Raw genomic sequence first — 26,456 nt, 5'->3', positions numbered from 1 at the left:
CAACATTTATTTCTTTATAAGTTTGAACAGAAGCTCTTTTATAAAATAAGGATTTTTTAAAAATTAGATTCCTAGCATAGCTCAATTATATGGTGCAATGGATAAGAAGCTGGGCCTGGAAACAAGACAGTCGGAGTTTGAATCTAGCTGTATGACTTTGGGCGAGTTATTTTATCTGGTTTACCTCCATTTCTTCTCCTGTAAAATGAGATGGAAAAGGAAAAGAATTTTTGTCCAGAAAAAAAAAAGGAAAAGTGTTTTTGCCCCTCCCCAAATGAAAAAAAACCAAATGGGTTCTCATAGAATTGGATAGGACTGAAAAATATCTGAACAATGGTAACTGCACATTTATTTGCATTGTAAGTCCTATTTCTTTTATTGGTTTTCATATTGACAATTTTATCTGCAGACTTTTTCTTTCATTATTCTTATCTGCAATAAAGGTGTAATATAAAACCAAAATCATAGAAGGTAAGAAATGACTTGAATACTTTAAAATTGAATGCATTTTGATGTAGTATCTAGATTTTCCATGATTCCTAAAACTGAATATGTGTGAGATCTTAGTCTTGAGATTTCTGTCCACATCCCTATGTAATTTTATTGTTATTGAAGGAATAAATGAATGGTCATGTAAGATTGTCATTTTTCTGTTAGCTTTTAGTTTGGATGCTGAGCAGCCTGATTATGATTTGGATTCTGAAGATGAAGCCTTTGTGAATAAGCTGAAGAAGAAAATGGACATCTCTTCTTTGCAGTTTGAAGAGATGATTGATCGGCTAGAAAAAGGCAGTGGCCAACAGGTACAGGTCTATTGTTGAATCATTTTAAAATGTGAGTATAATCAGCATATGCAGAGATGTATGCACATGTAAAAATGACACTGTGGATTTTACATTTAGCCAGTCAGTCTTCAGGAGGCCAAGCTGCTACTGAAAGAAGATGATGAATTGATTAAAGAAGTGTATGAGTACTGGATGAGGAAGAGGAAAAACTGTCGAGGTCTGTCTCTTATCCCAACAGTAAAGCAAGAAAAGAGAGATGGCTCCAGCACAAATGACCCTTATGTGGCTTTCAGAAGACGCACTGAAAAAATGCAGACTCGAAAAGTAAGTCACTTTGGTTGCATCTTTGAGAAGAGTGAAAATTAACCATTACTGCAAGTCTGAACTGCAGTGTTTATTTCTTATTTTGGGTTGATCTTCTACCTTAGTTATTTAGAAGTGACTTTCCTCCAGCATTAGAGCAGAATCTTGCTTTATTTTGTCATGACTGAATATGTTTTTTTACTTTAATCTACCAAACAATTATATATCAGATTATTTCCCTGGTAATTAGAATCTATTTTACATTTAACAAATGTAAAGATTTATGCAGTTCCAACATGTATTCTTTAAAGTACACTACTAATACATTTTTTTCTGGAATAAAATCATTTATAGTTGAATGAAAATACATTCTTTCATATTTACAGAATCGTAAAAATGATGAAGCTTCATATGAAAAAATGCTTAAATTACGTAGAGATCTGAGTCGGGCTGTTACTATTCTAGAAATGATAAAGAGAAGAGAAAAAAGTAAGAGGGAACTATTACATTTAACACTGGAAATTATGGAAAAAAGGTAAAAGTATTTTCTGATCTAAATTATATAACGAGTAATTATCCATATTCATTTAACTGTCACCTTAAATGTTAATTTGCACAGCTATGTATGTTTGTTAATATATTCGTATATGTTTCCAAAGTGACCAATTCAGTAAAATTAAAATACACTCTATTTTCCTCATCTTTTGGACTCAGTGGGCTTAAACTTCAAATATAACTGTATATAAAGATTCCACTGTGTTAAATTCAACTTTAATTACCATTGTTAATCTTCCCATCAGATTTTCATTACACTTACTGTGTTTCAATTGTTTGAAACTCTACTTCCCTCTCATATGTATCCTTTTTTTGAAAGACAGATATTATTGTTATTAAATAACTGAATAAGAGAGGGAAAAAAAGACAAAAGAACTGAGTAAATTCACAGGCAAGATAATTAGCTAGTGAATAATCAAGTGTTACTTTTAATCTTTAAGTGATTCTAATAACTTTATTAACAGTTTGTTGGCTAACTTTTGCTTAGCTCTAAATTGACATCAGGAAAACATGCTGTGATGTGAAACATCAGTGAACATAGCATTCAGAATTCAGAACTTGGCTTCTAGGCTTGATTCTGCCATGAACTTGATTCAAGATGTTATCTACAAAACAAGAGTGATAGTTGATATGCTTTCTAAAATCTCTTCAGTTCTATTTGTTCTTCCTTGAAAGGGGGTAACATGATCATTTATAAAATGACTATCAAGTCAAGGATTTATGAAATTAACCTTCCGAATCATTTCTTATTTGTAATCATTTCAGGTATAATTTGGGCGACTATAATGGAGAGATCATGTCTGAGGTTATGGCACAAAGACAACCAATGAAACCTACTTATGCCATCCCCATCATTCCTATTGGTAATAGCAATCAATTTAAACATCAAGAAACAATGGATGTTAAGGAATTTAAAGTTAATAAGGTAACTCCATGAACTTTTATTTGCTCTTCCAAGTTGTGTTACTTCTACTATTTATTTGTGTGCATGCCTCATTCATCCCTACTGGGATGTAAACTCCTTGAGGCATCATTCAACTGATATTTAGACAGACAATTTAGTAAGTACCTTTGAAGCAAGTACCGAAGATAGTAAGGCAAAGTCAAAATGCTTCCTACCCCCAAAGAGCTTATATTCTACTAACCTCCTTACCTAGTAAGGGCATACTATTCTTGTTTTTTAGTGTACATTCAAATATGGAGTTGACTTAAAAGACATTCCCACTTTTAGCATTCTAGCATTTTTTTAAATAAACTCTTGTTATCTATACTTTCCATGATTTTATAATTTTAATAGTATAACCTTTTATGGTATAAAAATCTTATTGTTGTCTGATTAAAGGTTCTCATTGTGTCCTGGACCAAAAATGTAAATTCTCCATAGAAAATGATCTGCTTCAAATCCTTCCTAAATTAAGTCAAGATATTGTTTATAAGACTTGTTTAGAATACATAAAATTGCATCTTAATTTTCCTTCAAACTTCATATATAAGACTTCATAGAGTAAGACCAAGCCTTTAAATTTTACTCAGAAAGTAGAGTGATAAGAAACTTAACACTCCATTACACACTTGTTTCTTTGACAGCCTCATTCAGGGCCACAGGCTAAATTATGACTTTTGAAATGACTCTTTTCTCTAAAACCCTGACCTTTCTTTCACATTTCGAAGTGTCATCTCCTGTTGCTTCTAAGACCTCACCTTTAAGCTCAATATGTCCAACATCCATTTTATCAGCTTATTCTTTCTGACTGTTTTCTGCTCTTGTCAGTCAGTCTTCCATGTGTAAAATTTGGATGTTCTCTCATAACCAGTTAGTCTAAGTCCTGGTTTTTTTCATCCATGTGTGATGGTCTTTTCTCACTTCTATCACACTTATAAAACGTGGTTATTTACTTGGTCTACTGCCATAAACTTCTCGTGGATTTTCTCAGCACCACTTTCCCTGTCTCAGCTGTCTTTTGTGTTACTTCTGGAATTCACTTCCATAATGTGTCTATCCATGTTGTTCCTCTACCTCCAATGCTGAAATGTTTCCTTGTAGCCTAAGAAAGTTCACTCTCACACATTCAAAGACCTTTACAATTTAACATTAGCTTTGCTTTGCAGTTTTCTCATGGCCCAGGCCTGCTCAGTATTCTGCTTTGACTTAAGCTGTCCACGAAGTCCTCTGCCTTTGAATCCAACTCCGGTGCCACCTCCTCTACTCTCCAGTAATTGACTGTGACTTTTGTTTGTCCTTGTACCTCACAGAACAGTTTTCTCATGTCTCTGTAGTATCTATTTTGTATTTGTATTTGTGACTTATTTTCTAGATGGTGAATTCTGAATGCAGGAACTGTCTTAATATGTCCCCACCTAGAGTTAGTATCTACATATAGTAGCAGCTTAATAAAAATGTTTCCATCTTCACCTGGCACTAGAGGAGATCACTATTTGATCCAGGTGTATGAATATATGTATGCCCATACTTCTCTTTACTATCTCTTTGTCTGGAGGTGGATAGCATCTTCCTTCATAAGTCCTTTATAGTCAATTTGAGTTTTAAAATAATCAGAATAGCTTGGTCATTCACAGTTCTTCAAATATTGCTTTTACTTTATACAATGTTCTCTTGGTTCTGCTTATTTCAGTTTTCATTATTTCATGCAAATCTTTCCAAGATTTTCTAAAATCAACAACCTCATCACTTCTTTACAGCACAATAATATTCTGTCATAGTTTTATGTTTTGTTTAGACATTCCACAATTGTTGGGCATCCCCTCAATTTCCAGGTTTTTGCTACCACAAAAAGAGCTGATATAAAAATTTTAGAATCTGTAGAGTCTTTTCTTTTTTCTCTGATCATCTCGGAATAGTAATATTGCCTGGATCAAAGAGTGGTATGGGCTCATTCCAGATTGTTCTTCAAAATGGTTGACTCAGTACACAGTTCCACCAAAAAATGTACCAGTGTCTCAATTTTTCTACATCCCCCTCTAACATGTCATTTTCCCCCTTCTAACATTTGCATTGCTCTAATCAGCATTTTTCATATGACTACATGTGATTTTGATTTTCTTCATCAAGAAATTGCCTGTTGATATCTTTGACCAATTTTCAATTGGGGAATGACGCATATTTTTATGTTTGACACAGTTCTCTTCATATTTGAGATTTAAGACCTTTATCTGAGAAACTATAAAAAAAAATTTCCCCCAATTTTCTGTTTTCCTTCTAATCTTGGTTCAATTTAATATTTTTTGAATTATTGTCTAGACTATTATACTAATTTCTTGTTTCTCTGTGTGTTTTATGTATATGTTATCATTCTCCTTTTATTTAATTTAGCCAGCCTTATTTGATGTCTTCCTCCTTCAGAATTCTGTTCAAAGTTCTCATCCTCTAGAAATCCATAATATTGAGCCAACTACACGATTATCTTTAGTTTTTAATACTCAATTTTCACTTTAGTTGCTGTATAACTATTCTTTCTTATCACTTTTCTCAATATATAGATGGCATTCTTCAAATGCAAAGACTGTTTCTGTTTCTTTTCCTCTCCTAGTGTGTACACAAAATGGTACTGCCTATATGCATTTGGAATCATGCATTTTATAAGAGGGAAAGTTTCATAGTACTAAGTGGAGTTAAAGGGTCTTGTTTGTATGTAATCGATATGTGATGTACCAGACAATCTCTTGAGCCTCACTGCAGTCAAACATGGGCTTTAGTAAGCCAGTCTTATTTTATGGGTTTAAAAAAACCTCATAATGCATCACTTTCATTTTCTGATAGACTTTTCAGAAAACTTTAGCTTAGTTAAAAATAGCTTCAGGAGTTCACTTAACTTGTGGTTTTATTGTAGCAAGAAAAAACCGATCTTATTCGACCGAAAAGGAAATATGAGAAAAAGCCCAAAGTCTTAGCCTCGTCTGCTGCTGCTGCTTCACAACAGACGAGCCCTGCTGCACTGCCAGTCTTTAATGCTAAAGATTTAAATCAGTATGACTTTCCCAGCTCAGATGAAGATCCCCTCTCCCAGGTAGGATTTAACCTCTCTGTTAGCAGTATCAAAGAGGAATGTGGTAATAGAGATATCTTGATTTTGAACCCTCTTTGTTTGATGTGTTCAAAGGTTTTGTCTGGTTCTTCTGAAGCTGAGGAAGAGAATGATCCTGATGGCCCTTTTGCTTTCCGTAGGAAAGCAGGCTGTCAGTACTATGCTGTAAGTGGAAGTCTTCTCTTTTTAATTAATGATTTAAACTTGTTAACATTAGTATGACATACTTAATTTGTATTAATTGTCTTTTAGCCTCACTTAGACCAAACTGGCAATTGGCCATGGACTAGTCCTAAAGATGGAGGATTAGGAGATGTGCGCTATAGATACTGTTTAACTACCCTCACTATACCCCAGAGGTGTATTGGATTTGCACGAAGACGGGTTGGGCGTGGTGGAAGGTAAGATGTTATTTAGTTAATAATGGTTATTGAGATATTTATAGGACTGGATGCTTTTGCAACTTTTCAGGAATCATGATGGTTCTGTAATCTAACTCAATTTGATTGTTAACTGAATGATTTTTTTTTTCTTATTTGTCATCTGGTTCTTGTGAGTCTGCAGTTTATATTGGAAGCAAACTACCAAGACTTGAAGATGCATTTATTTTTGTGTTTAACAAACATGTTCCAGATGTTAAAAAAAAAATTTCATATGTGGAACTTAAGTCCCAAAAAATAATGATCAGTTCAGAGTTGCCCAAGGTAGTAAGTGCCAAGCTGGAATTTGGAGCCACATCCTTTAACTCCAAATATAATGCTTTTTACTAAAATCTAAATAAATAAATTGCAATGTTTTGTTGATAATTGAGTGTAGAAACAACAGGGAAAAAAATTATTCTAGAAGTAGTATCAAGATTGGATTGGGGGTGGGGGTGGGGGCGGCTAGGTGGTGCAGTGGATAGAGCACCAACCCTGGAGTCGGGAGTACCTGAGTTCAAATCCAGCCTCAGACACTTAATAATTACCTAGCTGTGTGGCCTTGGGCAAGCCACTTAACCCCATTTCCTTGCACAAACCTAAAAAAAAAAAAAAAAAGATTGGATTGGGGGGGCAGCTAGGTGATGCAGTGGATAGAGCACTGGCCCTGGAGTCAAGAGTACCCAAGTTCAAATTTGAGCTCAGATACTTAAATATTTATCTAGCTGTTTGACCTTGGGGAAGTCACTTAACCCCACTGCCTTGCAAAAACAAACAAACAAAAAAAGATTAGATTGGAAGAGGCAGAGACCAGTTTCAACCTTGTCCATGATAAACTTCCCAGGGACCATGCTGTGATGGCCATAACTTGGTTTATTCAATCTTCATCTAGACTAATCAGAGAGTAATCATTTTTAGCTGTTTTTCTAAAATCCTTGGACAGACTGGATTTCTGGAAGAGGTCTAAAAAAATTAGTGTATATGAGAAAATGAGTAAAACAAGGTATTTTGAGTCTCTCCTCCCAATAGCATAATAGACTATTAAGCTTTTACAGTTTTATTTTGTAGTTGCAGTTTCGTTTCATTTAAATAGTTCAGTAATCTTTGAACAGAAGTGAAAGTATAGTAACACTTTAAAATTGAACAAGTTTATTTCTAGAGCACATTCTCTACCCTCCCCAATAGATGAAATATTTAAAAATCATAATAGCCAGTCACTCTCCTCCTCAGCAAACTCTAGTATCAACTGGGTTATTTTATATTGAAAAAACTGATCAGCCTCGCTCAGTTTCCTTTCTGGCTTTATTAGACTTGATTCTTAGTCACACTCTCTGTGGCCCAGTCAGACTGGCTTTCAGTTGTTGTTCACGCTGATGCTAACATTGCTGTGACCCTTCACAGTCCCTATCGTCTACCCCCTCACCTCTATACCTTAGTTTATTTAAAATTCAGCTGAAGTGTTGCATTATACAAGAGATATTACCTCCCCTCCGCTGTCCTACCCCATATGTATGGTGTATTTATATATTGTGTGTAGGGGCAGCTAAGTGGCACCATAGAAGAGTGCTGGATCTGGGAGTCAGGTGATGGGAGAGTATATCTGGCCTGGACATGGCAGCCGAGTGACCTCATTTGCCTCAATCTATAAAAATGGGGTGTAAGAATAGTGCCTGCCTCTCCATGGGTGAGATACAGCACAGTGCTTAATACAGAGTAGTTGGGTGTCTCCATATGTGATAAGAACAGGAGCTCTTTGGGGGCAGCTAGGTGGTGCAGAGGATAGACCATCGGCCCTGGAGTCAGGCAGACCTGAGTTCAAATCCTCAGACACTAAATGATTGTCTAACTGTGTGACCTTGGGCAAGTCGCTTAACCCCATTGCCTTAAATAAATTAATTAAAATAAAACAGAATGGGAGCTCTTTGAGGGCAGAGGTAGTTTCATTTCTGCTTTGATATAAAACTTGAAACAGAGTAGTTACCTCACTCAAGTTTGTTGAAGGAGCGATGGTGTCCAGAAGAGAGAAAGCCTCTCGGGCCTTTGTTGAGGAAACTTATTTTAAAGTTTCTAAGTCAGCCGTAGCATTGATGTTTCAGAGGGATTCGTTCCCAGAGAAATTCTTTTGTCGATGTCACAGATATCTCCTAGGGACCAGGACACAAGGTCTCCTCTGCTTTGCTCCTATTTGCCATTCCCACTCCATCCAAAAGAAAATTGTACATTTTTTCCCTGCAAACGTTCCTGATGGGAATGTTTTGTAATGTGCTGTTGCTTTCAAAATAGAGTGAAAATTATATTTCTTTTAAGAAAGAAAACACTGCACATATCTTTTAGACAGCTTATATTTTTGGACCAGGTCATAGAGTTAAATGTCTGAAAGATTCACTGCTTTAGAATAAGTGTTTCTTTCTCTCTCCCTCTCTGTCTCTATATACTCTCCTCTCTCTCTTCCTCTCTTCCTCTCTCTCTCTCTCTCTCTCTCCCCCTCCCTCCCTCCCTCCCCATTTATATGTATGTATATTTATATATATATGTTTACACAGTATATGCACATGTATGTTTGAATTAATTTTAATAAACACATATGTTAGCATTAAATTGAATTTTCACAAGTAAAAAGATTTACTTTTACACAAGATGTTAGGAAATTTGGGGCATGTGCCAGTATACAACAGTAGGTTACATTTGATAATTTTTTGAGTCAAACTTCAGAATGTATGATTCTATTTGATAATAAGAAAAGAAGAAATCAATTCCTTTTTGGTTATTAAATATTTGTAAATTTTATACTTTTATTTTAGGGTATTACTGGACAGAACTCATTCAGACTATGACAGTATGTTTCGCCAGCTGGATTTGGAAATGCTTTCCTCCCCACAACACTCTCCAATCAATCAATTTGCCAATACCTCAGAAACAAATACCTCGGACAAATCTTTCTCTAAAGACCTCAGTCAGATACTAGTCAATATCAAATCATGTAGATGGCGGCATTTTAGGCCTCGGACACCATCCCTACATGACAGTGACAATGATGAACTCTCCTGTAGGAAATTATACAGGAGCATAAATCGGACAGGCACAGCACAACCTGGGACCCAGACCTGCAGTACCTCCACACAAAGTAAAAGTAGCAGTGCTTCAGCACACTTTGGTATGTTTGTTTTAATACATGTTTCTGTTGAAATGTAAAATTCAGTGTAGACACTTTAAAATACACTCATCAGTTTTATTTTTTTGTGGTCTCTGTTCAGGGTAAATCTTAACTTTCTCCAAGCCACTGATAATTCATTTGGGATCTAGTTTTTAATTTGAACATTTTGTATGGTTTATATCCAAAGACAATTTGTCACTTTTTATTTTTTTAATGTATAAAATTCTTCTCTAGAATGCACTTGATAAACTATAAGATAAATAAATATTTCACTTTTATGTCAAAAGTCACCCTACTGTGGTCTCTAAACTGTTACTCTTTTACACTTTTTTTCAACTTGTCTAGCTATAGAGATCAGTAATGATTTTTATGGCCCCCTTTATTGAGGTGTAGGCCAAAAGATAGGAATAATAATAATTTGGAAAGGGCAACTCTTTCATTTTTAGCTGATAAAATATTTCTAAACTAAAAGATTGCTTCCATACTTCTTTTCAGATGGCATCTAACTTATGACTAATCCATTATTGTAAAGAATATCTGCATTACTCTCCACCTTATTAACTATGCCTGTATAACAATCATAAATTCTACTTAAACTATTTTCATAATTTGAAGTATAGAGAATTATAGAAATTCACTGAAAAGTGATATTAACCTCAGATTTTTGTCACTGAATATGAATTCAAATATAGAATGAAAGATACTAATTCTTCCCTCTCATAATTTCCAGGATTACATTTAAACCTTCCCAAAAATATGATTTAGTTTTAAATATCTCAAAAGAAATATATTCTACAAGTTCCCCTAATAATCTAGCCCAGGATTTACTATGAAGAAATTTGAGCTTTTAAGGAAAGTTTACTGCTGTCACGTGCCATTAAGAACACTGTTCAAAAAGTGAACTAGTAATAATTCAGACCAGCATTTGAAGTCACTCTACTTAAAAGAGAATATTTATATCATTTTCTTGACCTAGCAATTTCATTTATAATTTGCCAGTAAATATTTATTGATATATACAGTTATATCAAATTCAACATTGATGCTGCTTACAGAACCATTTTGCTTTTGTTTAAGTTTAAAAATTAAATTGGTATGTCATTTCTTTTTCATGAGTTACACTATAGCATAAGATTTTTTTTCTTAAGACAACGGATCCTGTAATATTTTTCCTCATTATTAAAATTTCTAGAGATTCTTAAGATTATTCTACTGTTTTCTTACTAAAAAGGCACATATGCCATGGGAAGGAAACCCTTCCTCATCAAGACAGAAGAAATAAAGTTGGGATGATTATGTCCCTGTTATAATGTCCCTGTTATATCCTACTCAGTGTTGATAATTTTTCATATGTTGATAAAGTAGGCATTAGTGTTATAAAAATAATCTGCTGTGCTTTTCTGATGAATATTGAAAAGGTTAGTAGTAGGTTGCTGAATCTAAAGAGAATACCTTAAATAATGAAGCATAGAGTTCTCTTTTTTTTATGTGTGCTTCATTTATTTGTGTAATTTTAATGAACTAGCTGGCAAAAACATTTTTTCTTTTGTAGTTTAAGCTGTTCTGTCACTGTGCTGTATATTCTTTAACTATTGCTTAGGGCTCCCAGTATATTTAAGACAATTGTACCATGGATACCAAATCAACAATAATGCTTTGTTTGTCTGACATTATCTAGGAAAGAAATGTTCCACAAAGTAAATATTCTAGATGCCTGACATTTTACACCTTTCGCAATGAAAATATTATGTAGACTTTCTCCCTTGCTTTCTGAAATTGTACTGAACATAATTTAATTTAATTTTTTCAAGACCAGTCAGTCATCATTTTAAACAGTTCCTGGTACTACATTTGTGTAAAAACCCCTCAAGAGAATGTTTGGCTATTTATTCCTATGCTAAAAGACCCCAACTGCTTCAAGGTTTTTTGGTTTTGTTTTTGTTTTTTTCTTTTCCATGCTATGAAATGTCACTTTTTCTGCTCTCTTATTTGCATGGGTGCTTGCCCCCACCACCACCACCCTCCTCTTACCCTATTTATGCTGTTTCTACTCAGTAGGCTGACAAGCTGGATGAACTAATCTTTCTAGAACTATATGTAAAATAAGAGGAAAGTAATTGTCAGTGTTTGGCCTGAAGGTCTCCCTTGTGACAAAGGTACATGATTTTTAAAGGCATAATAAAGTCTGTTTGACTTCTTAACTCCCCCCCACCTCCCCACCCCTGGTGTCCCATTTTTCTGCATAGGTGAGACAGATAAGTGACTTCTGGATAAGCAAGGTGATATTTCTCTGGATACATGATGCCATCATTTTAATTAATATTAAAGGAAATTGGGGACAGGCTTATTACTTAGTCCACATCCAGAACTACTGAAGGTAGTTAGGTCCTCATGGATGAGTGATGTCATTGATCTCTGAAGCTGAAAGTTTGATAAAGGGATTTTTTGGTAACTCCTCTATTGCATTTTGTTATCTTAAAATCTTTATCACTGGACTAAAAGCGCTCATTTAAATGAGTTTCTAATAGTATGGTAACTATAAACTGGAACTTTTAAAAAGTCGTCATTATTCAGATTCTAGCCTACAGTCTCCAAAGAAGTTTTCCAGATAATATTTTTCATCATCCATAAAACAAATATTAAACTATTTGGCAGGAGGGAGGAGGATATCACATTATTAATAATATTTACTGCTGGCCTAGGGGTCAAGCATTAGTTACTTTTGAATAGATTAATATGTGTGTACTTACTTATATTTTTAATGAGTTTGTAAATAGACACACATATATTTGTTTGCTTGCCACATGCCAGTTGTTAACAAATCAATAAATCTATCTTTTGAGTCTGGATCTCAGAAACTTTGACCTACCCTATTTTCAGCTTGGACTGTACTCCTCTTTAAGCAGCATAGTAGCACCTGCTTTTAAGGCTTACTGGCACATTGATACCAAGCACTAAATTGCCTTTAGTGGTGCTGGAGTTCAGAACTTCCCACAATCAATGGGTCAGCCTCAGTTTCCTCTAAGAGCAAAGATTAGAGGTGTCACCACACCCAGAAAAATTTATCTTATTTAAGTGACATTTTATGTAGAAAGCAAATTCCATCAGAGAATTTTGTAATAGAATAGTGGCTTTTAGAAATTATAGATTTTATGTGTAAGCTTCAAACTCCTTGTCATTGCGATTTCATCAACATTTTAGATAAATATTTTCTAAGTTTCATGTCTTAACTAAAGTTAAAGTTTTGGTTGTTTTCATGAGTAAATAAAATTAGTAACTAGAATGAGCTTTTCCAATAGATCGGAATGTGTATATATAATTGTATAATAAATCCAAATGGCTTTAGATGTAATAGATGGAAATGTCTTCATTTTCCATAATGGAATTTTATATTTATGGATATGAACAAGTTAATTTTTCAAAATTAAGTCAGTCAGGACATGGAGAAAGAAATTTTCATTTAAAAATCTAGTTTAGTTTAACACTTTCATTCCTGAACTCAGCTTAATACTTTTTTTGGTTTTGTCTAATCCTTCATTTTAGAGTACTGAAATTTTGCTACCTACTTTTATGACATTATTTTATTTTATTCAGTCACAATTATAAATTTTAGTAATATTTTTAAATGCAATTCAAATAGAATATAAATAGCAGCCTAGACTCGTATTAGGACAGAGGGAAGAGCTCGGTAGGGTTGTCTTGAGACAAGTAACCCAGGCAACCTAGAACCTTCCAGCTGTTCTATAGTCTTGATCAGTTTGAACTGTCATCGACTTTTAGCTAACATGAAGCATAAAATATTGTAAGGTAAAATGTTAATTGGGAAAAATATTTCCAAAAAGCACATTACTACGTCAGTGGTCATATTCTTTTTTTTTCCTTAGGTTTTTGCAAGGCAGTAGGGTTAAGTGGCTTGCCCAAGGCCACGCAGCTAGGTAATTATTAAGTGTCTGAGGCTGGATTTGAACTCAGGTACTCCTGACTCCAGGGCTGGTGCTCTATCCACTGTGCCACCTAGCCGCCCCCAAGTGGTCCTATTCTTTAAACATATGTCCCCAAAGCAGAAATCTTGGCATCCCCTTCCCCATTAAAAAAAAAAAAAACTTTTTAAAAAAAATTTATATGCTCTTTACAAAAGTGTTCTGGTTCACAATTACCTCTTAATGCCTGATTTTTATATATTTGCCACCAGTAACAGCTTTCTGGCACATGAACTGCAAATCTCTTCTTAATTAATTAAACATTTACTGTAAAAATACTGAATTGGACTCAAGTGCATCCAGCCCAGGATTATATCTCTAATCATGATAGTGAATTTATGAGAGGGAAAAAAATTGTTCAATCCAATCTCAAACTCTAAAATTGAAGAGATGTATTCTCAAATCAGCCTTCTTTCCCTTTGCTGTCCTTGTGGTTTGTCATCCATGAATTTACTAAGAGCCTATTTACATTTTCAACTTTGTACCACCTCCTGGGGGAATAATACAATATAAATTAGTACTCACATGTATTTGTTCTAACTTAATTTTTCATATTTCAAACACTAGTTCTAATACTTTGTGTTCATCTTAACTACACCTTTCTTAATATTATAGACACCGATAGTTTTTCTTTTTTTTTTTTGCTAAGTTTAACCTTTGCACTCTGATTACAGCAACTGCTATCTTTTTTACCCCAGAATCTCTTCATTGCCTTAATTACTCCTCTGCAGATCTGCTTTGTCTGTCTTGAGATAGAGCAGCAGGACTGAACAGTGTTCCAGATTCAAACATATATCATGGTTTGGGTCAAAAAAAAAAAAAAAGAGTCTCTGAACTTTTGAGGTGGAATAAGGATATCATGTTATCTCATCTAATTTCCCAGGAGATTTAAAACAGGAAAAACAGAAGACTCTACAATAACATCTCTTGAAGATGGGGAGTCTATGGTTTGCCTATTCATTTAATGAAGAGCTAAGCTACAAATGTTGGGAAATTTCTCCTCCTGTTAAGTCAAAATTTCCTTGAAATTTCCCACTAGTTCTGCCCTCTAGAGCAAAAGAGGATAAGTTGGTCCTTAAATTATTTGGAAATAGCCATCATGAAACTTCCCTTTCCACTTTTTCATATGAAATGCTATCATTAATTCTCACCCAGTATCTACCTGAGGCAATATTTTTGGTTTTTATCTCAGTGTAGTACATATAGTCCTCATTTTTAACTCGGTCTTCCTGGTTTGTAGCTGTTGTAGCCTGCACAGATCACTCTATGCCTTGATTCTTTCTTTCTTTCTTTCGTTCTTTCGTTCTTTCTTTTTGTCTGTCTGTCTACTATGTTTTTGCAATGCAGTGGGATTAAATGACTTGCCCAAGGCCACACAGCTAGGTAATTATTAAGTCCTCATATTCAAATATATCTCCCAGAGGCTCCAAACATAGTTTTTTAAATGAGAATTAAAAGACTTTGATAAATTATCTGAAAGGATCTTTTATTTATCAAAAAGATCTTTTTTCTTTTTTAAAATATATCAACTTTTCCTTAGAATCTTATGTTTGAAAGAGAACTTATATGTCATTGAAGATGTCTAGTACTAAAGAATTTACTACTTTGTAAGGCAGTTCATTTTACTTTTGAACAGCCCTAATGGTAAAAAAATTTTGGCTTATATTTCTACACATTATTATATTAATTCTGCCTTGAGATGCCAAATGGAACATGCTTAATTTATTTCCAAATAACAGACCTGCTGTCTGAAGGGACTGAGAGAGGAACTGCCCTGTCACATCCCTACCTAAAAGTATTTTTACTGGGTTTAAGTATCTAATTCCTTCAACTAATCCTGGTGTGGAATTGTCTTAAGTCAGGGGTAAGGAACCTTTTTTCAGCAAAAATGTAAACTTAAAAATTAGCCTGCTTATATTTAGTCAAACATTTAATTAATTTGCCCTAGACAAGCTCCTAGACTTATTGAATTTCTTGTCTTGCTGTGGTTGCCTTGGCAGCGCCAGACCAGTTGATGACATGGTCTGTGGGTAACCCCTGTTTTATCAGCTACCCCAGTTCATCAGTCTCCCTTCTAAACTGTGATTGCCTGGAGGTCATTTGACCCAGAGTAGACTACATTTCTACCTTATTGAAATTGTTTTTAGATTTGGACTGTTTTTATAGATATTTTTATTGGATTTCTGTGTTTTTTCATGTTCTCACTTCCAAGTTGACATCCACAAATTTGATAAATATGTAACAGAAGGTATCTCTTTTAGGACAGTTTTCTATAATTAATTCCTAAGTTCTTTTTCTGGGTCAAATTTTAGAGAGTCTATAATTAAAATGCCATTTTCTTACTTTTGTCTACAGTAAAGCACACCTACCATTTCCTAACTGAGTTTTAGACAGTCCCTTGATAGCATTGTTCTCAGAATTTCACTCTGTAGAAAAATCCGTAAGATTTGTAAGTAGAAAGAGATCATCTAGATCATTTAGTATAGTCCCCACATTAAAAAAAATGAGAACCAACTCTAGAACCTTGATCCAATATTTGTTGCACATAAAATAGTAAAATTTTATAGTTAGAAATCACTTAGTCCAGTACTATAAATTGATGGCCACGAGAGGAAGAATAATTTTGCACAAAGTCATATTTGTTCAGTAGCAAAGTTCGAGGAATTTGTCACATGCAAACTTAGGGATTTTACTGTAAACTGCCTCTTTTAGAATACGTATTATATACATGCTGAAAGTAGGGCAAGCATAAATCTTCACTGGGGTTTCAGTGCTACCCTTCAGTTCCTCCTATAAATCTATACATCCACCTACTCCAATATAATGTCAGTTTTTCTCAGGCATTAGAATTAAAATTTGTTCTAATTTTTTAAAAACAAAGACAACTTTGTTTATCCACCTTCCCAAATATATTCATTAAATTAGTTAGACATGAGCCTTCTTAAAGAATTTTTGATCATTAATGAGACTGTCTTTACAAATAGCACAAAGTTGCCTTAGTATGAAGATAAACCTCAGGGTTGTCTTTTGATAACTTCCGGTTCAATAACCTCTCTTATGGAGATACACATTGGGAATTTAAAGTATAATTTTTATATTTCTAACCTCAACTATAACTATCTCTTACAGATGATCATTATTCATCAGAAGTGTTATTGTGCTTTTATTTTCAAATCTGCAACATTAATAGAACATGGCATTTTTAAGCAATTAAAACACACAGAACCCATAGAGGTATTATGCCTTGTGAAATTGAGATTTAGACAATGACCAATGAATGTGAGAATAATAGATATTTATTTCCCATGTTTAAATAACACAATAATCATTGAAGTTTACTTTCTTGACTTCAGCGGCCTTATTTATTACATCTTTTATTCAGATTCTGTTGAGAAAGAATATTAGCAAAGTTTTAAAAGTAAATGATAAATAATTATTACTGAACAGGGTCTCAGTCTACTAGCTTTTATAGAAGAGATTTGAGGAGACCTTCTTTAAGAAATCATAGTGGAAAACCCATTCACCATGAGATATTTATTAAGAAGCAAAACTTGTGATATAATTAAGAAATTCAGGGAATATGCCTTATTTCCTTTAAATGTAATACTAAGGAACTGAGACTACCTTCTTTTAAGCATACATACATGCTTTTAGTTGCCAACAGAAATAACCCTAAATCTTTCTATCTATAGTCTGTATACAGTTTGTCTTTTCTATATATCTTACTGAGCCCTCACAACCATTTCAGAAAGCTCTATAGCAGTAGTTAGAGAACCAATTTATCCAGTGTTATTATTAAGAGAGAAAACAACACCAAAAATTCTACCTCTTCGAGTTCAGATAGAAGGTAAAGGTGTTAGTGAAGGAGAATCATTCAAAGCTCTGTCATTTTAGAGATAGAGTAAGAAGCAGATAGTAACAGATCTTTTTTTCCCCCTATCGTTTTTCCCTTAACCATGCAGATAGAGTTCAGCTAAGTACAAAAGTCACATACACATAAACCGGATGACCGGAGATGTGACACATCAAAAAGGGATGGAGTTTATACCCAACTAAGAGTAACTTATTGCTGTTGGATAGAGTGGGGCTGCGTTCATGAATTACATTTGAAGAACTTCCAATTTGATTGAATAATATTTGGCTAACCTTATCAAAATGCAATTATGCTATTTTTATTTTTTAGTATAAAAACGTATTTTGAAGACATATTAACCTTTGGATTCAGGAAATCTGCATGAAATACAGATTCCCTGCAATCCCTAGATATAAATGCATGATAACTTTTTGTTACCCAGACATTACAGACTTCTTAAAGAAGCCTTTAAACCTTGATGTATTGTGAATGTATGTGCTTTTTTCCTTCCTTTTTTTTAATTGGCAAGAAAGGTTTCCTTTAAAAATTGCACACACCCTTTTTGGGGGGTAATAAATGAAAATTTTTTTGTTTGTTTTTTTTAGAACTGAGCTCTCCATAGACAAACATAAGTAGCATAACACAGTGTCTTTCCTCAGACATCATTCTGTACAGTAAATCAACATAAACAACTCCGTTCTTATTGACTGGATTTTTTCCAGGTGGGTTAATTGGGTGGGGAAAATTGGGTAATTAACCTTTACTTTTGGAGCCTCCTTTCCTCCTGTTAAAATTTAGAGGATGAATTCTTTAAAAAAAACACACAACAAAGCAGCAACCTTGTATCCTTCCTCTAGAGGGAATTTGTGGGATAAGTAAAATTGGACATTTTGTTAAAATGATGAATATCTGTAACAGCCGTTAGGGGTCATCCAAGTGCATTGGAAATGTATTGCAATGCGGATGAAATAGAAGCTGGTTTTCATTAGTAAATTTATTGCTGTTAAGTTCTTGAAAATTAAAATCAAAAGTTGGTGTTGACCTTTTACACTGTCTAGCAGAGAGTCATCACTTTACAGAAATAATTGTGTGGAACCTGGGAACTGAGCATTTCACCTTCCCAGGGTTAGGCCAGGGAGTGAGCTTGACTGGAGGCGCTCTTATAAAGCGGGATAGGGCGCTGGCTGACGAGCAGACTGAGAATAAATTTAGTGTGGAGGAGATCCGTAACAGGGTTGAACCTTCTGGGACTCCGCTCTTATCCACGAAGGCTTTTTGTGTGAGATGTTGGAATCTTTTTGGTTTTAGGATTCTGCAATTGGCATAACTTTCCTGATGCAACGTTTTCTCGTTTTGTATTTTGTTCAGCATTTACAGCCGAACAATACCAGCAACATCAGCAGCAGCTGGCACTCATGCAGAAACAGCAGCTTGCCCAAATCCATCAGCAGCAAGCCAATAGTCATTCCTCTACCAACACTCCACAGGTGAGGGATCTGTCTGTCTTATGATTATCCCTCATTGTTTCCCACCAGAGTTCATCTCTTAATTGTCACCTGTTGTCATAGAACCTTGCGTCTAACCAGCAGAAAAGGGGCTTTGGCCTGAATCACCATCATAATTGTGTAAAGGGTTTAGAAGGGACTACACAGGTGAGTGTGGCAGGTGCGGCCTCTGCTCCCTCCTCTTAAAGTATCTCCAAATTAGTGGACCTGAGGTCCTGAAATTGAAAGAACTCCACATTTTTATCATAAGCATTTTATTCATTTTATCATTGACACATTTGTAAGTTGTTCCTCTAGCTTTATTACATGATACCATCAAGAAAATAACTTTTAAACCTAGAACATAGTAGATCCTGGGTGTTTAACCATGTCATAGGTTTAATCTTTATTACACTAAAAGTAAAGATAAGTTTTAAGCCTTTGTCCTATGAAAATCAGCATTTTATAAGGATTGTTCCTTTTGGGGAGGGGGTTGTTTTTAAACAGCTCTATTTTATAAAATATCTGGACTAATCTTGCAAAGGTTATTATCATTTCTATAAAAGCAGTCAGCACCTACTATATGTAAAACACTTTGCTTATTAGATGCTAGGGATCTCTCTCCTCTACGCCCCCCCAAAAAAAAAAAACCAAAGCCCTCTACAAGTTTTGCCCTCAAGAGGCTTCTCTCATTTTTAAATTCTCAAAAGTACATTTGGGGAGGGAATAAGGGAGTCAGAGAGAAAGTGGATAAAGGGTTGTTTAATCATTTATTTGTGGTTTTTATGTTTGAAATATTTTAATAACTTTAATAGCTATATTTCATAGTCTTTTACAGTGAGCTAATGCTGATTCCACTTAGCATTAAAGATACTTGAGATTTATTAGGTCCTTGACTTGAAAAGATTATTATTAATTTGGATAATAGAAGAAAATTCTTAACTCATAAGACCTCCCAAACAATACCATATTTCTCACCAAATTTTTCTGTCAGAAGGCATTTCTCAGTTTTACTAGTTTACCAAATTTGTTTTTATTCTACCCTAACTTTGTCTCACATTTCCCATACAGCTTTAAGAATCCATGAAGTGATGACCAAGAGGTACAATAATTTGGTTTTTTTTAAAGGGTTTCGTTTCCAAGACATTGGATTCCGTTAGTGCTCAGTTTGCTGCTTCTGCTTTGGTGACATCAGAACAACTGATGGGATTCAAGATGAAGGATGATGTGGTGCTTGGAATTGGAATGAACGGCATCTTTCAAGCCTCAGGTAAAGTGCTGCCTAGATGCATGATCTTCCCATTTAGAAATGCATTTCTGAATCTGATCCAGTGGAGGCCTCTCTGGTGACTTCTGATTCTATTTGTTTCTAGGAGTATACAAGGGCTTACACCTCAGTAGTACGACCCCCGCAGCGCTTGTGCACACAAGTCCCTCGTCCACCGCAGCGTCTACCTTGCTCCAGCCTTCTAATATAACACAGACTTCAAGTTCCCACAGTGCGCTGAGCCACCAAGGGACTGCTGCCAATTCTGCCACAACTCAGGTTCTGATTGGGAACAACATTCGATTAACTGTGCCCTCCTCTGTTGCCACTGTAAACTCTATCACCACCTTAAATGCCCGACATATACCTAGGACTATAAGTGCTGTCCCATCATCTGCCTTAAAGCTGTCGGCCGCAGCCAATTGTCAGGTGCCCAAGGTCCCGTCATCATCCTCGGTAGATACAGTTCCAAGGTGAGTGGGAGACGCAGGCAAGCCCTGCCATATGGAAATGAGAAGATCAATTGTTGGGGCTCCCAAAGGCACCCCTAACTCCATCAATGGTTTGGTGTGTTTTTTTTTTTTTAAGATTAAAATCAGTTTTTCATTCTTCACAGTTTGGCAGTTGAATTGGGGAGTATTTGAATATTCTGTTTTAGATTTTGAGGTAATAATTGAGTTGACACACACACACACACGTCTTTTTCCTATATTTTTTCCAACTTACACGTAAAGCTAGATTTCAACATTCATTTTTTTGTAAACGTTTTAGTCCCACATTTTCTCCCTTCCCTTCCCTCTTCCCTTGACAGCGAGTAATCTGATATAGGTTATACATATACAACTTCATAAATATATCTTGTATGTGTAATTTCCCTTGTTTCGTCAAAGTACTCACCAATTTCTCTAAGTCCCTATCATGAATGGGATTTTTCTTCCTTTCCTTTTTCTTAAGGCCAGTAGTAGTCCTTTGGGCACATTTCTCACTATAGCAATTAGCAAAGGTAAGGTCAACGATGTTTTAATACTGGGCACGTCATATTCTCTTTTTCCTTGAAAATTGGGAAATTTGGATTTTCTACAATTTTGAAGTCTCTTTTCCATTCTCTCTGAATTTTCAAAGATCACTGAAGGAGACTTAGCAATCATATTTGTAAATTATCCAATGAGATAATATTTGTAAAGTGCTTATTATTGTCACAATGCCTGGCAGAGAGATGCCACCGTGTCCATGTTTATTCTCTTTTCCTTTCCCCTTCTTTCAGGGCTCTGATGGAGATGGGCAGAGATTGCTAGACTCTGAGCCCTAGGAGCTTGGTGTTCCACTAAACATTGGGGAGGAGGGTTAGACTAAGAATTTCAGGCACTGTCTGAGACCGCTGAGAGTTTTATTAGATAAATAAGATAAAGCCATGAAAATATTCATAGCAAAATAGATCGATATTTAAAAAGATTTCTTAAAATGATCACTAGGCTCCCACAAGAATTGCTAAGAGCCAACCTTAATTCTAGGCTCGGGTAGAGGAGAGAGAAGGGGATTGTTGAGAAGGACTCAGATAAGAGGCAATCTAGGTGAAGGAGCTGAAGCAGAGAGATGCAATAGGAATGGGGCAGAATGGTCTGGCTCCTCCGTGGAGGGGGCAGGCTCTGTGCTCAGGGGGTCTGCCTCCAGGCTTGCACTGTGTTGCTGCCCACCAAGGGAGGGGGAGCAGCTAGAACTCTGTCCTTCTATATGGGAGATAGTTCTGCTATTTCATTCTTCTTTGTGACCTGGATTGCATCTTCCTGAGTTCAAATCCATACTGAGACCTTACCAACTATGTGACCCTGGACATGTCATTTAACCCCAATTCTCTCAGTTTCCTGAAATGTAAATGAACTAGAGAAGGAAATGCCAAGTCACTGCAGTATCTCTGCCAAAAAGACCCCCCAGTGGAGTCACAGAGAATCAGACAGGACTGAAAAGTGACTCAAGAACAACTGCACAGTGAGGGGGTTTAGACTGGAATTGATCTTCCAGCTCTAAGTACTGTTATCCTGGGGGGTAACCATGAAGATGGAAAGCGGGGAGGGGGGAATAGGGAAGAGAGTTCAGAAAACAGAACTGACGGGCTGAGCAGATGTGGTTCAAATAGTAGATATAAGTCCAAAACACATTTTAATTCAAAATTCTTGTTTTGACTTACCTCATACACCTTCAGAATGTCAGCCCATCTCTGACTCCAGGGAAAACTGCCTGTATCTGTTCTATGTGGTTTAGAGGAAAGAAGGATCAGAACCAGCCTCAAGACACTCACTAGCCATCAGACCCTGGGCAACCTCATTTTCTTATCTGTAAAAATGAGGTAATAATAGAACTTCCCTATCAGAGTTGTTCTCCCAGAGGATCAAATGAGATAATAATTATAGAGCACTTGTACCTGGTTGGAATGAACATCATTGAAATGTTGATGTTATCATTATCATTACTGTTCCTCATAATCAAAAAATTCTTGCTTATTCCTAACCTAGATTTCCTAATTTTCCTAAATTTTCAATTTGTCTTCTCTCCTATTTTGCCCATAACTGAACTAAGAACAAATGTTCTTCATAATTCTCATGCAGAAAAAAAAAAGATCTTGGCAGCAGTGATTCACACAGCAAAATAGTTATGGCAGTACCGTGAGCAGGCAACAACTCTGTAAGGTGACCAAAATGATGTGAGGCCTTGTTGGCATTCTTTTCCCTTTTGTCATGGTCAGCACTGACGTCCACAGTGACAATGAAAAATATTCTTCACCCCCCCCCCAACCCTCAAGAGTTGTGAGCCTTGCATAATAGGGCTGTACCATCACCTCTTCTCTTTGCCACTTGAAAGAGTAGAGTAAATCTTTCATGGCTTAGATGATATTGCCATCTTATGATATGGTGTTGCTTTAATAGGATTTTAGAACTGGAAAGGGATCTTGTAGTGCAGTTCTCTCAATTTTATAAATGAGGAAACTGATGGTCACAGAGGTCAAGCAGTTTGTCCAAAAGTTCAAGTTTTTGGAATCTCACTTTAGTTCATTTTTTGATAAAACCTGTGACTGACAGATTCTTCAAAAAAAATAATACTGCCCCTTTAGAAAAGTGAACATAGCCATGTAGGATCTATTTGAAACAAGTAAGTGGTGTGTTAGAAATGTTTTTTTTGTGAAAAGTGATTTTTAAAGAATCTATATGGTGTATATATGACTCCCTCTTTTTGGTTTTGAATGCGCAAATCTGTGGTGAATGTTTTTAAAAATTCTACTATTAAATAAAATTCTTAATTATTCGGAAGTTTAACTTTAGGACTATCCTAAAGGAATCACTTTTTGTGTCCTCCCTTCTCCCATTAACTTAAAGACATTTTTCATTCATTTGTTGATGTTCCTTACTAGGATTAAAATGAGGGAAATTAAAGGTTGAATAACTTAGTTTTTTGCCATTAAGCAATATCTAAATTCTAAAGATTTTGTAGAAGATTAATACTGTGAATTAAAACTAAAACAATTCTCTGATTTTTAGTAGAATTCTATAAGTTATTCAAATATACTATTGCCAGCAACATTGTTAGTTGTTTCATAGGGGCTTATTTGTTGATTGATTTATTATTATTATTATTATTATTATTATTATTATTATTATTATTAACCTGAAAAGGGTTAGAAGGAGCATAACCTTCTGAGATGTCAGCTTTGTTCCCTTCCTTTCTCTTTTGTAAAATAATTACAACTATATCTGACTTGGTGGTGAAAAATGTTTTTGTCTTTTGAATGTTTCTGTTCCCTCTGAAGTAAGTGGTGCATTCTCTCTTTGACAGGGAAAACCATGAAGCAGAAAAGCCAGCACTGAACAACATAGCAGACAATACAGTAGCGATGGAGGTGACGTAGCTTCCACGGGGTGCACTGCAGCCTTGGGAACTTGATTCGGTGCTATGCATCAGTAGCATTTTGAATGCAAGGGATGATGGAGTGCGACACAGGCGTTTCCGTGGCAGCTGTGGGGACTAGACAGCAACGCACATCTCTCATGCTTTGATTTTCTTTTCTTACTGTTAATAGGAAAGAATCAACACCTGTAAATTAAGCATACAGCAATTATCTGTACAGTACTGCATATTTGTAATACCCTTGTATATATGTTACTTGAATACAGAAATGTTCATTTGTGATGCTTTGCACTTGGGGTGGGGGGAGGGAGGGAGGGAAACAAACTGCAACAAAGAGTGTGAGATGTGAGATTGTATAGAGATGAAGTGTCATCACATCATGTGCATGGTGCGGAACCTGCTGTTTTATCTATTTATTGTGCCGTGTTTACAGTTTTTTGTACACTGTACCTTCATTGGTTCCTGTGCTGTAGTAAATGTGTTAGGTAGCTGTGGACTCCTTGGTATTTTGTAAATGGTATAACATAACTTGGTTCCCCTCTGGGTCCCTGAGTTTTCTGTGTATCATGTGAAAAAAATGGTGACATACATACAGAATTAAACAAAAAAAAGGCATCAGTTTAAAATGGGGAATGTACTATTGAATGGGGATCTTCTGGTCTACTATCATTAAGACAAGTAACAAGCTAAAGATGAAGTCTCGAATCTTCCCCTCCCCACTCACCCACCATGCTGTGGGTGGTCTCTCTGGTACTGAAAGCACTAAAGGTTATGTTGCTGCTCCACAAACAGCCCAGTAGTCCCATTTCCTTCCACACCAAAAAGTGTTCAATCAAGTATGCAAATGGAGTCCTTACAACTGGAGTTTATGTTGTCTTGCCCTTTTTTTAGCACACAAAATTGTATTTTTTTTAATTGTCGAATTGTTTTAAAGACTTCATTCTTTACTTGTTCTTCAGAAAAAGGATATAAGGGAGAAGAATGCAGTAATTGCTGTACGTGTATCATCATTCCAGTTTCTAAAAACAGCCAGCCAGCTTTTTTTCCTTTTAAGATTCTCCAGAAGGCTGCGAGGCCAGAACCACAACTATCGGGTGCCTTCCTTTGGAAATATTGACCTCTCTTCTGTGAAGAGAATGGTACTAAACAGACGACTACTAGACTAGTGCTTCGTCAGTACCGAAGTCTGAATGCCCAGGCCAACGGCATACATGATCCTTAAGGTTTTTAATCCCACCTGGAAAAATTGTGACAGAACCCTCACAAAATAAACCCAGGGCATTACATGTTGGCTAACGCGTGGTGGTGTTCGGTTTTCTTTGAGATCGACCTTCTGGTGTCCAGCTCATTCTGAACCAGGGACTAGTCGGGGGAGGGGAGGCTGGAGGGGCATCCAGCACTGGAATCAAGGTGTGAGCCAGAAGCCAATGGGGGGTGGGGCAGTCCTTGGGAGAGGTGTTGATGGAGTCACTGAGAGGGGTCAGTTCTCTAAAGCATCTTAGGGTCTGTCAGCCCACTCCTTCCCTCTTAGACTCCCCCAAACCAGACAGAAATTTCATAATATAAATATGCCCTAGCCTGGTCTGGGCCACTGGTGAGTAGAAACTTCCTTTGCTTTCTGAAAAAGCCTTATATTAGGACAGGACACAGGACCCTGGAAAAGTCGGAGGCCCATAGCTAGGCATGACTGTTCATCCTGTCACTGGCTTTCAGTAAACCTGCAGCAGTGGGTGGTGCCTTGGTGGTGGACAGCGGGGAACAAATAGGTCCCGTTTAGCTGGCATTCATGGCCCAGCAGAACAGCACAAGAAACTGGACTGTATAAGCCTTTGTCCAGTTCATTAAATGCCCAAGGCCACATGCCTTCCCCCAGCCTTGGTGACATCCCCCCCCCCCCCAATCTGGGCCATTAGGCAGGTAGCTGGGGTTCCAGATTTCAGTTTCTCCTGAAATGGAGGTAGATTAGATCAGTGGGTGGGATGCGCCCTTATGACAAAACTTGTTTAAAAGACGTTTGCTCTTTGATGGGAAATTGCTTGAAACAAACAAAAAATCTTTGAAGAGTATTTCTTGACAGTGAGCAGAAACCTCTTTGGAGATACATATTTTATATATATATATATATATATATATAGAGAGAGAGAGAGAGAGAGAGAGACAGAGAGAGAGATAAACATTCGTTTAAAACCAATACTAATAATAGAGATATTTAGAGAATAATGTGTTCTGTCAAATGCTACCCATGAGAAGGAGCTACAGAAATTATTTTGGATTGTTCTCAGAAGATAGGATGTTAACAAAAATGCAACAGTCACAATGGGTGAGCATGTTTCTATGCATAATGCAATTTGGGCCTTGTACCTTGTCAAGATATGGAGCTAGAGACTCATTTTTCATTTTTCTATTCCATTCTGTTTTACAGAACATTAAACTCCCAGGATCATGTCCTGAGGCTAAAGACAAATGAAAATCCCTGCCCTAAGGGAACTTATATTCTGAGCAACAGAAGGGGGGTAGGGAATTAGTAGGCATTTTTCTATCTTGTAATTTCTGGCAGGGTACAACTTTTATCCCTTACTGATGGTCTGAGGTCAAAGATAATAGGAATGAAAAAAGGTGGTGTTTGAATAGCCTCCAAAAAAAGCAGCCAGGTTGGGGCAGAGGGCTAGGGTTATTCTTGGGGTGGCCATGGAGAGAGGTAAGAGGACTACTTATA

General features: G+C 36.1%; 1 protein-coding gene and 1 long non-coding RNA gene across 6 annotated transcripts in view; one reads left to right on the top strand and one right to left on the bottom strand.

Annotated features, from left to right (window-relative positions):
• LOC141492630 (uncharacterized) overlaps nucleotides 1-8,197 on the bottom strand; it is a 45,623-nt gene extending 37,426 nt beyond the window's left edge. The window contains exon 1 of the long non-coding RNA XR_012469994.1: nucleotides 8,087-8,197. This is a non-coding gene — a long non-coding RNA (uncharacterized LOC141492630). The remainder of the gene's footprint in view (nucleotides 1-8,086) is intronic.
• The window catches only part of EPC1 (enhancer of polycomb homolog 1), a 96,598-nt gene extending 70,700 nt beyond the window's left edge, over nucleotides 1-25,898 (top strand). For 4 of the 5 annotated variants that reach the window (XM_074193112.1, XM_074193114.1, XM_074193113.1 and 1 more), the window contains exons 3-14: nucleotides 658-803; nucleotides 903-1,109; nucleotides 1,475-1,623; nucleotides 2,409-2,568; nucleotides 5,492-5,668; nucleotides 5,762-5,851; nucleotides 5,939-6,087; nucleotides 8,907-9,259; nucleotides 18,461-18,579; nucleotides 19,705-19,846; nucleotides 19,950-20,316; nucleotides 23,669-25,898. In XM_074193112.1, the coding sequence (XP_074049213.1) occupies nucleotides 658-803; nucleotides 903-1,109; nucleotides 1,475-1,623; nucleotides 2,409-2,568; nucleotides 5,492-5,668; nucleotides 5,762-5,851; nucleotides 5,939-6,087; nucleotides 8,907-9,259; nucleotides 18,461-18,579; nucleotides 19,705-19,846; nucleotides 19,950-20,316; nucleotides 23,669-23,741 (2,132 nt within the window). In that variant the 3' untranslated portion in view covers nucleotides 23,742-25,898. Of the gene's footprint in view, nucleotides 1-657; nucleotides 804-902; nucleotides 1,110-1,474; nucleotides 1,624-2,408; nucleotides 2,569-5,491; nucleotides 5,669-5,761; nucleotides 5,852-5,938; nucleotides 6,088-8,906; nucleotides 9,260-18,460; nucleotides 18,580-18,660; nucleotides 18,745-19,704; nucleotides 19,847-19,949; nucleotides 20,317-23,668 lie in introns of all 5 variants that reach the window. The other variant, XM_074193115.1, reaches the window with a different exon arrangement.
• The last annotated feature ends 558 nt before the right edge of the window (nucleotides 25,899-26,456 follow it).

Source organism: Macrotis lagotis, chromosome 7, assembly GCF_037893015.1.
Source record: "Macrotis lagotis isolate mMagLag1 chromosome 7, bilby.v1.9.chrom.fasta, whole genome shotgun sequence".
Lineage (NCBI taxonomy): Eukaryota > Metazoa > Chordata > Mammalia > Peramelemorphia > Peramelidae > Macrotis > Macrotis lagotis.
This window is presented reverse-complemented; position numbering and strand designations above follow the sequence as displayed.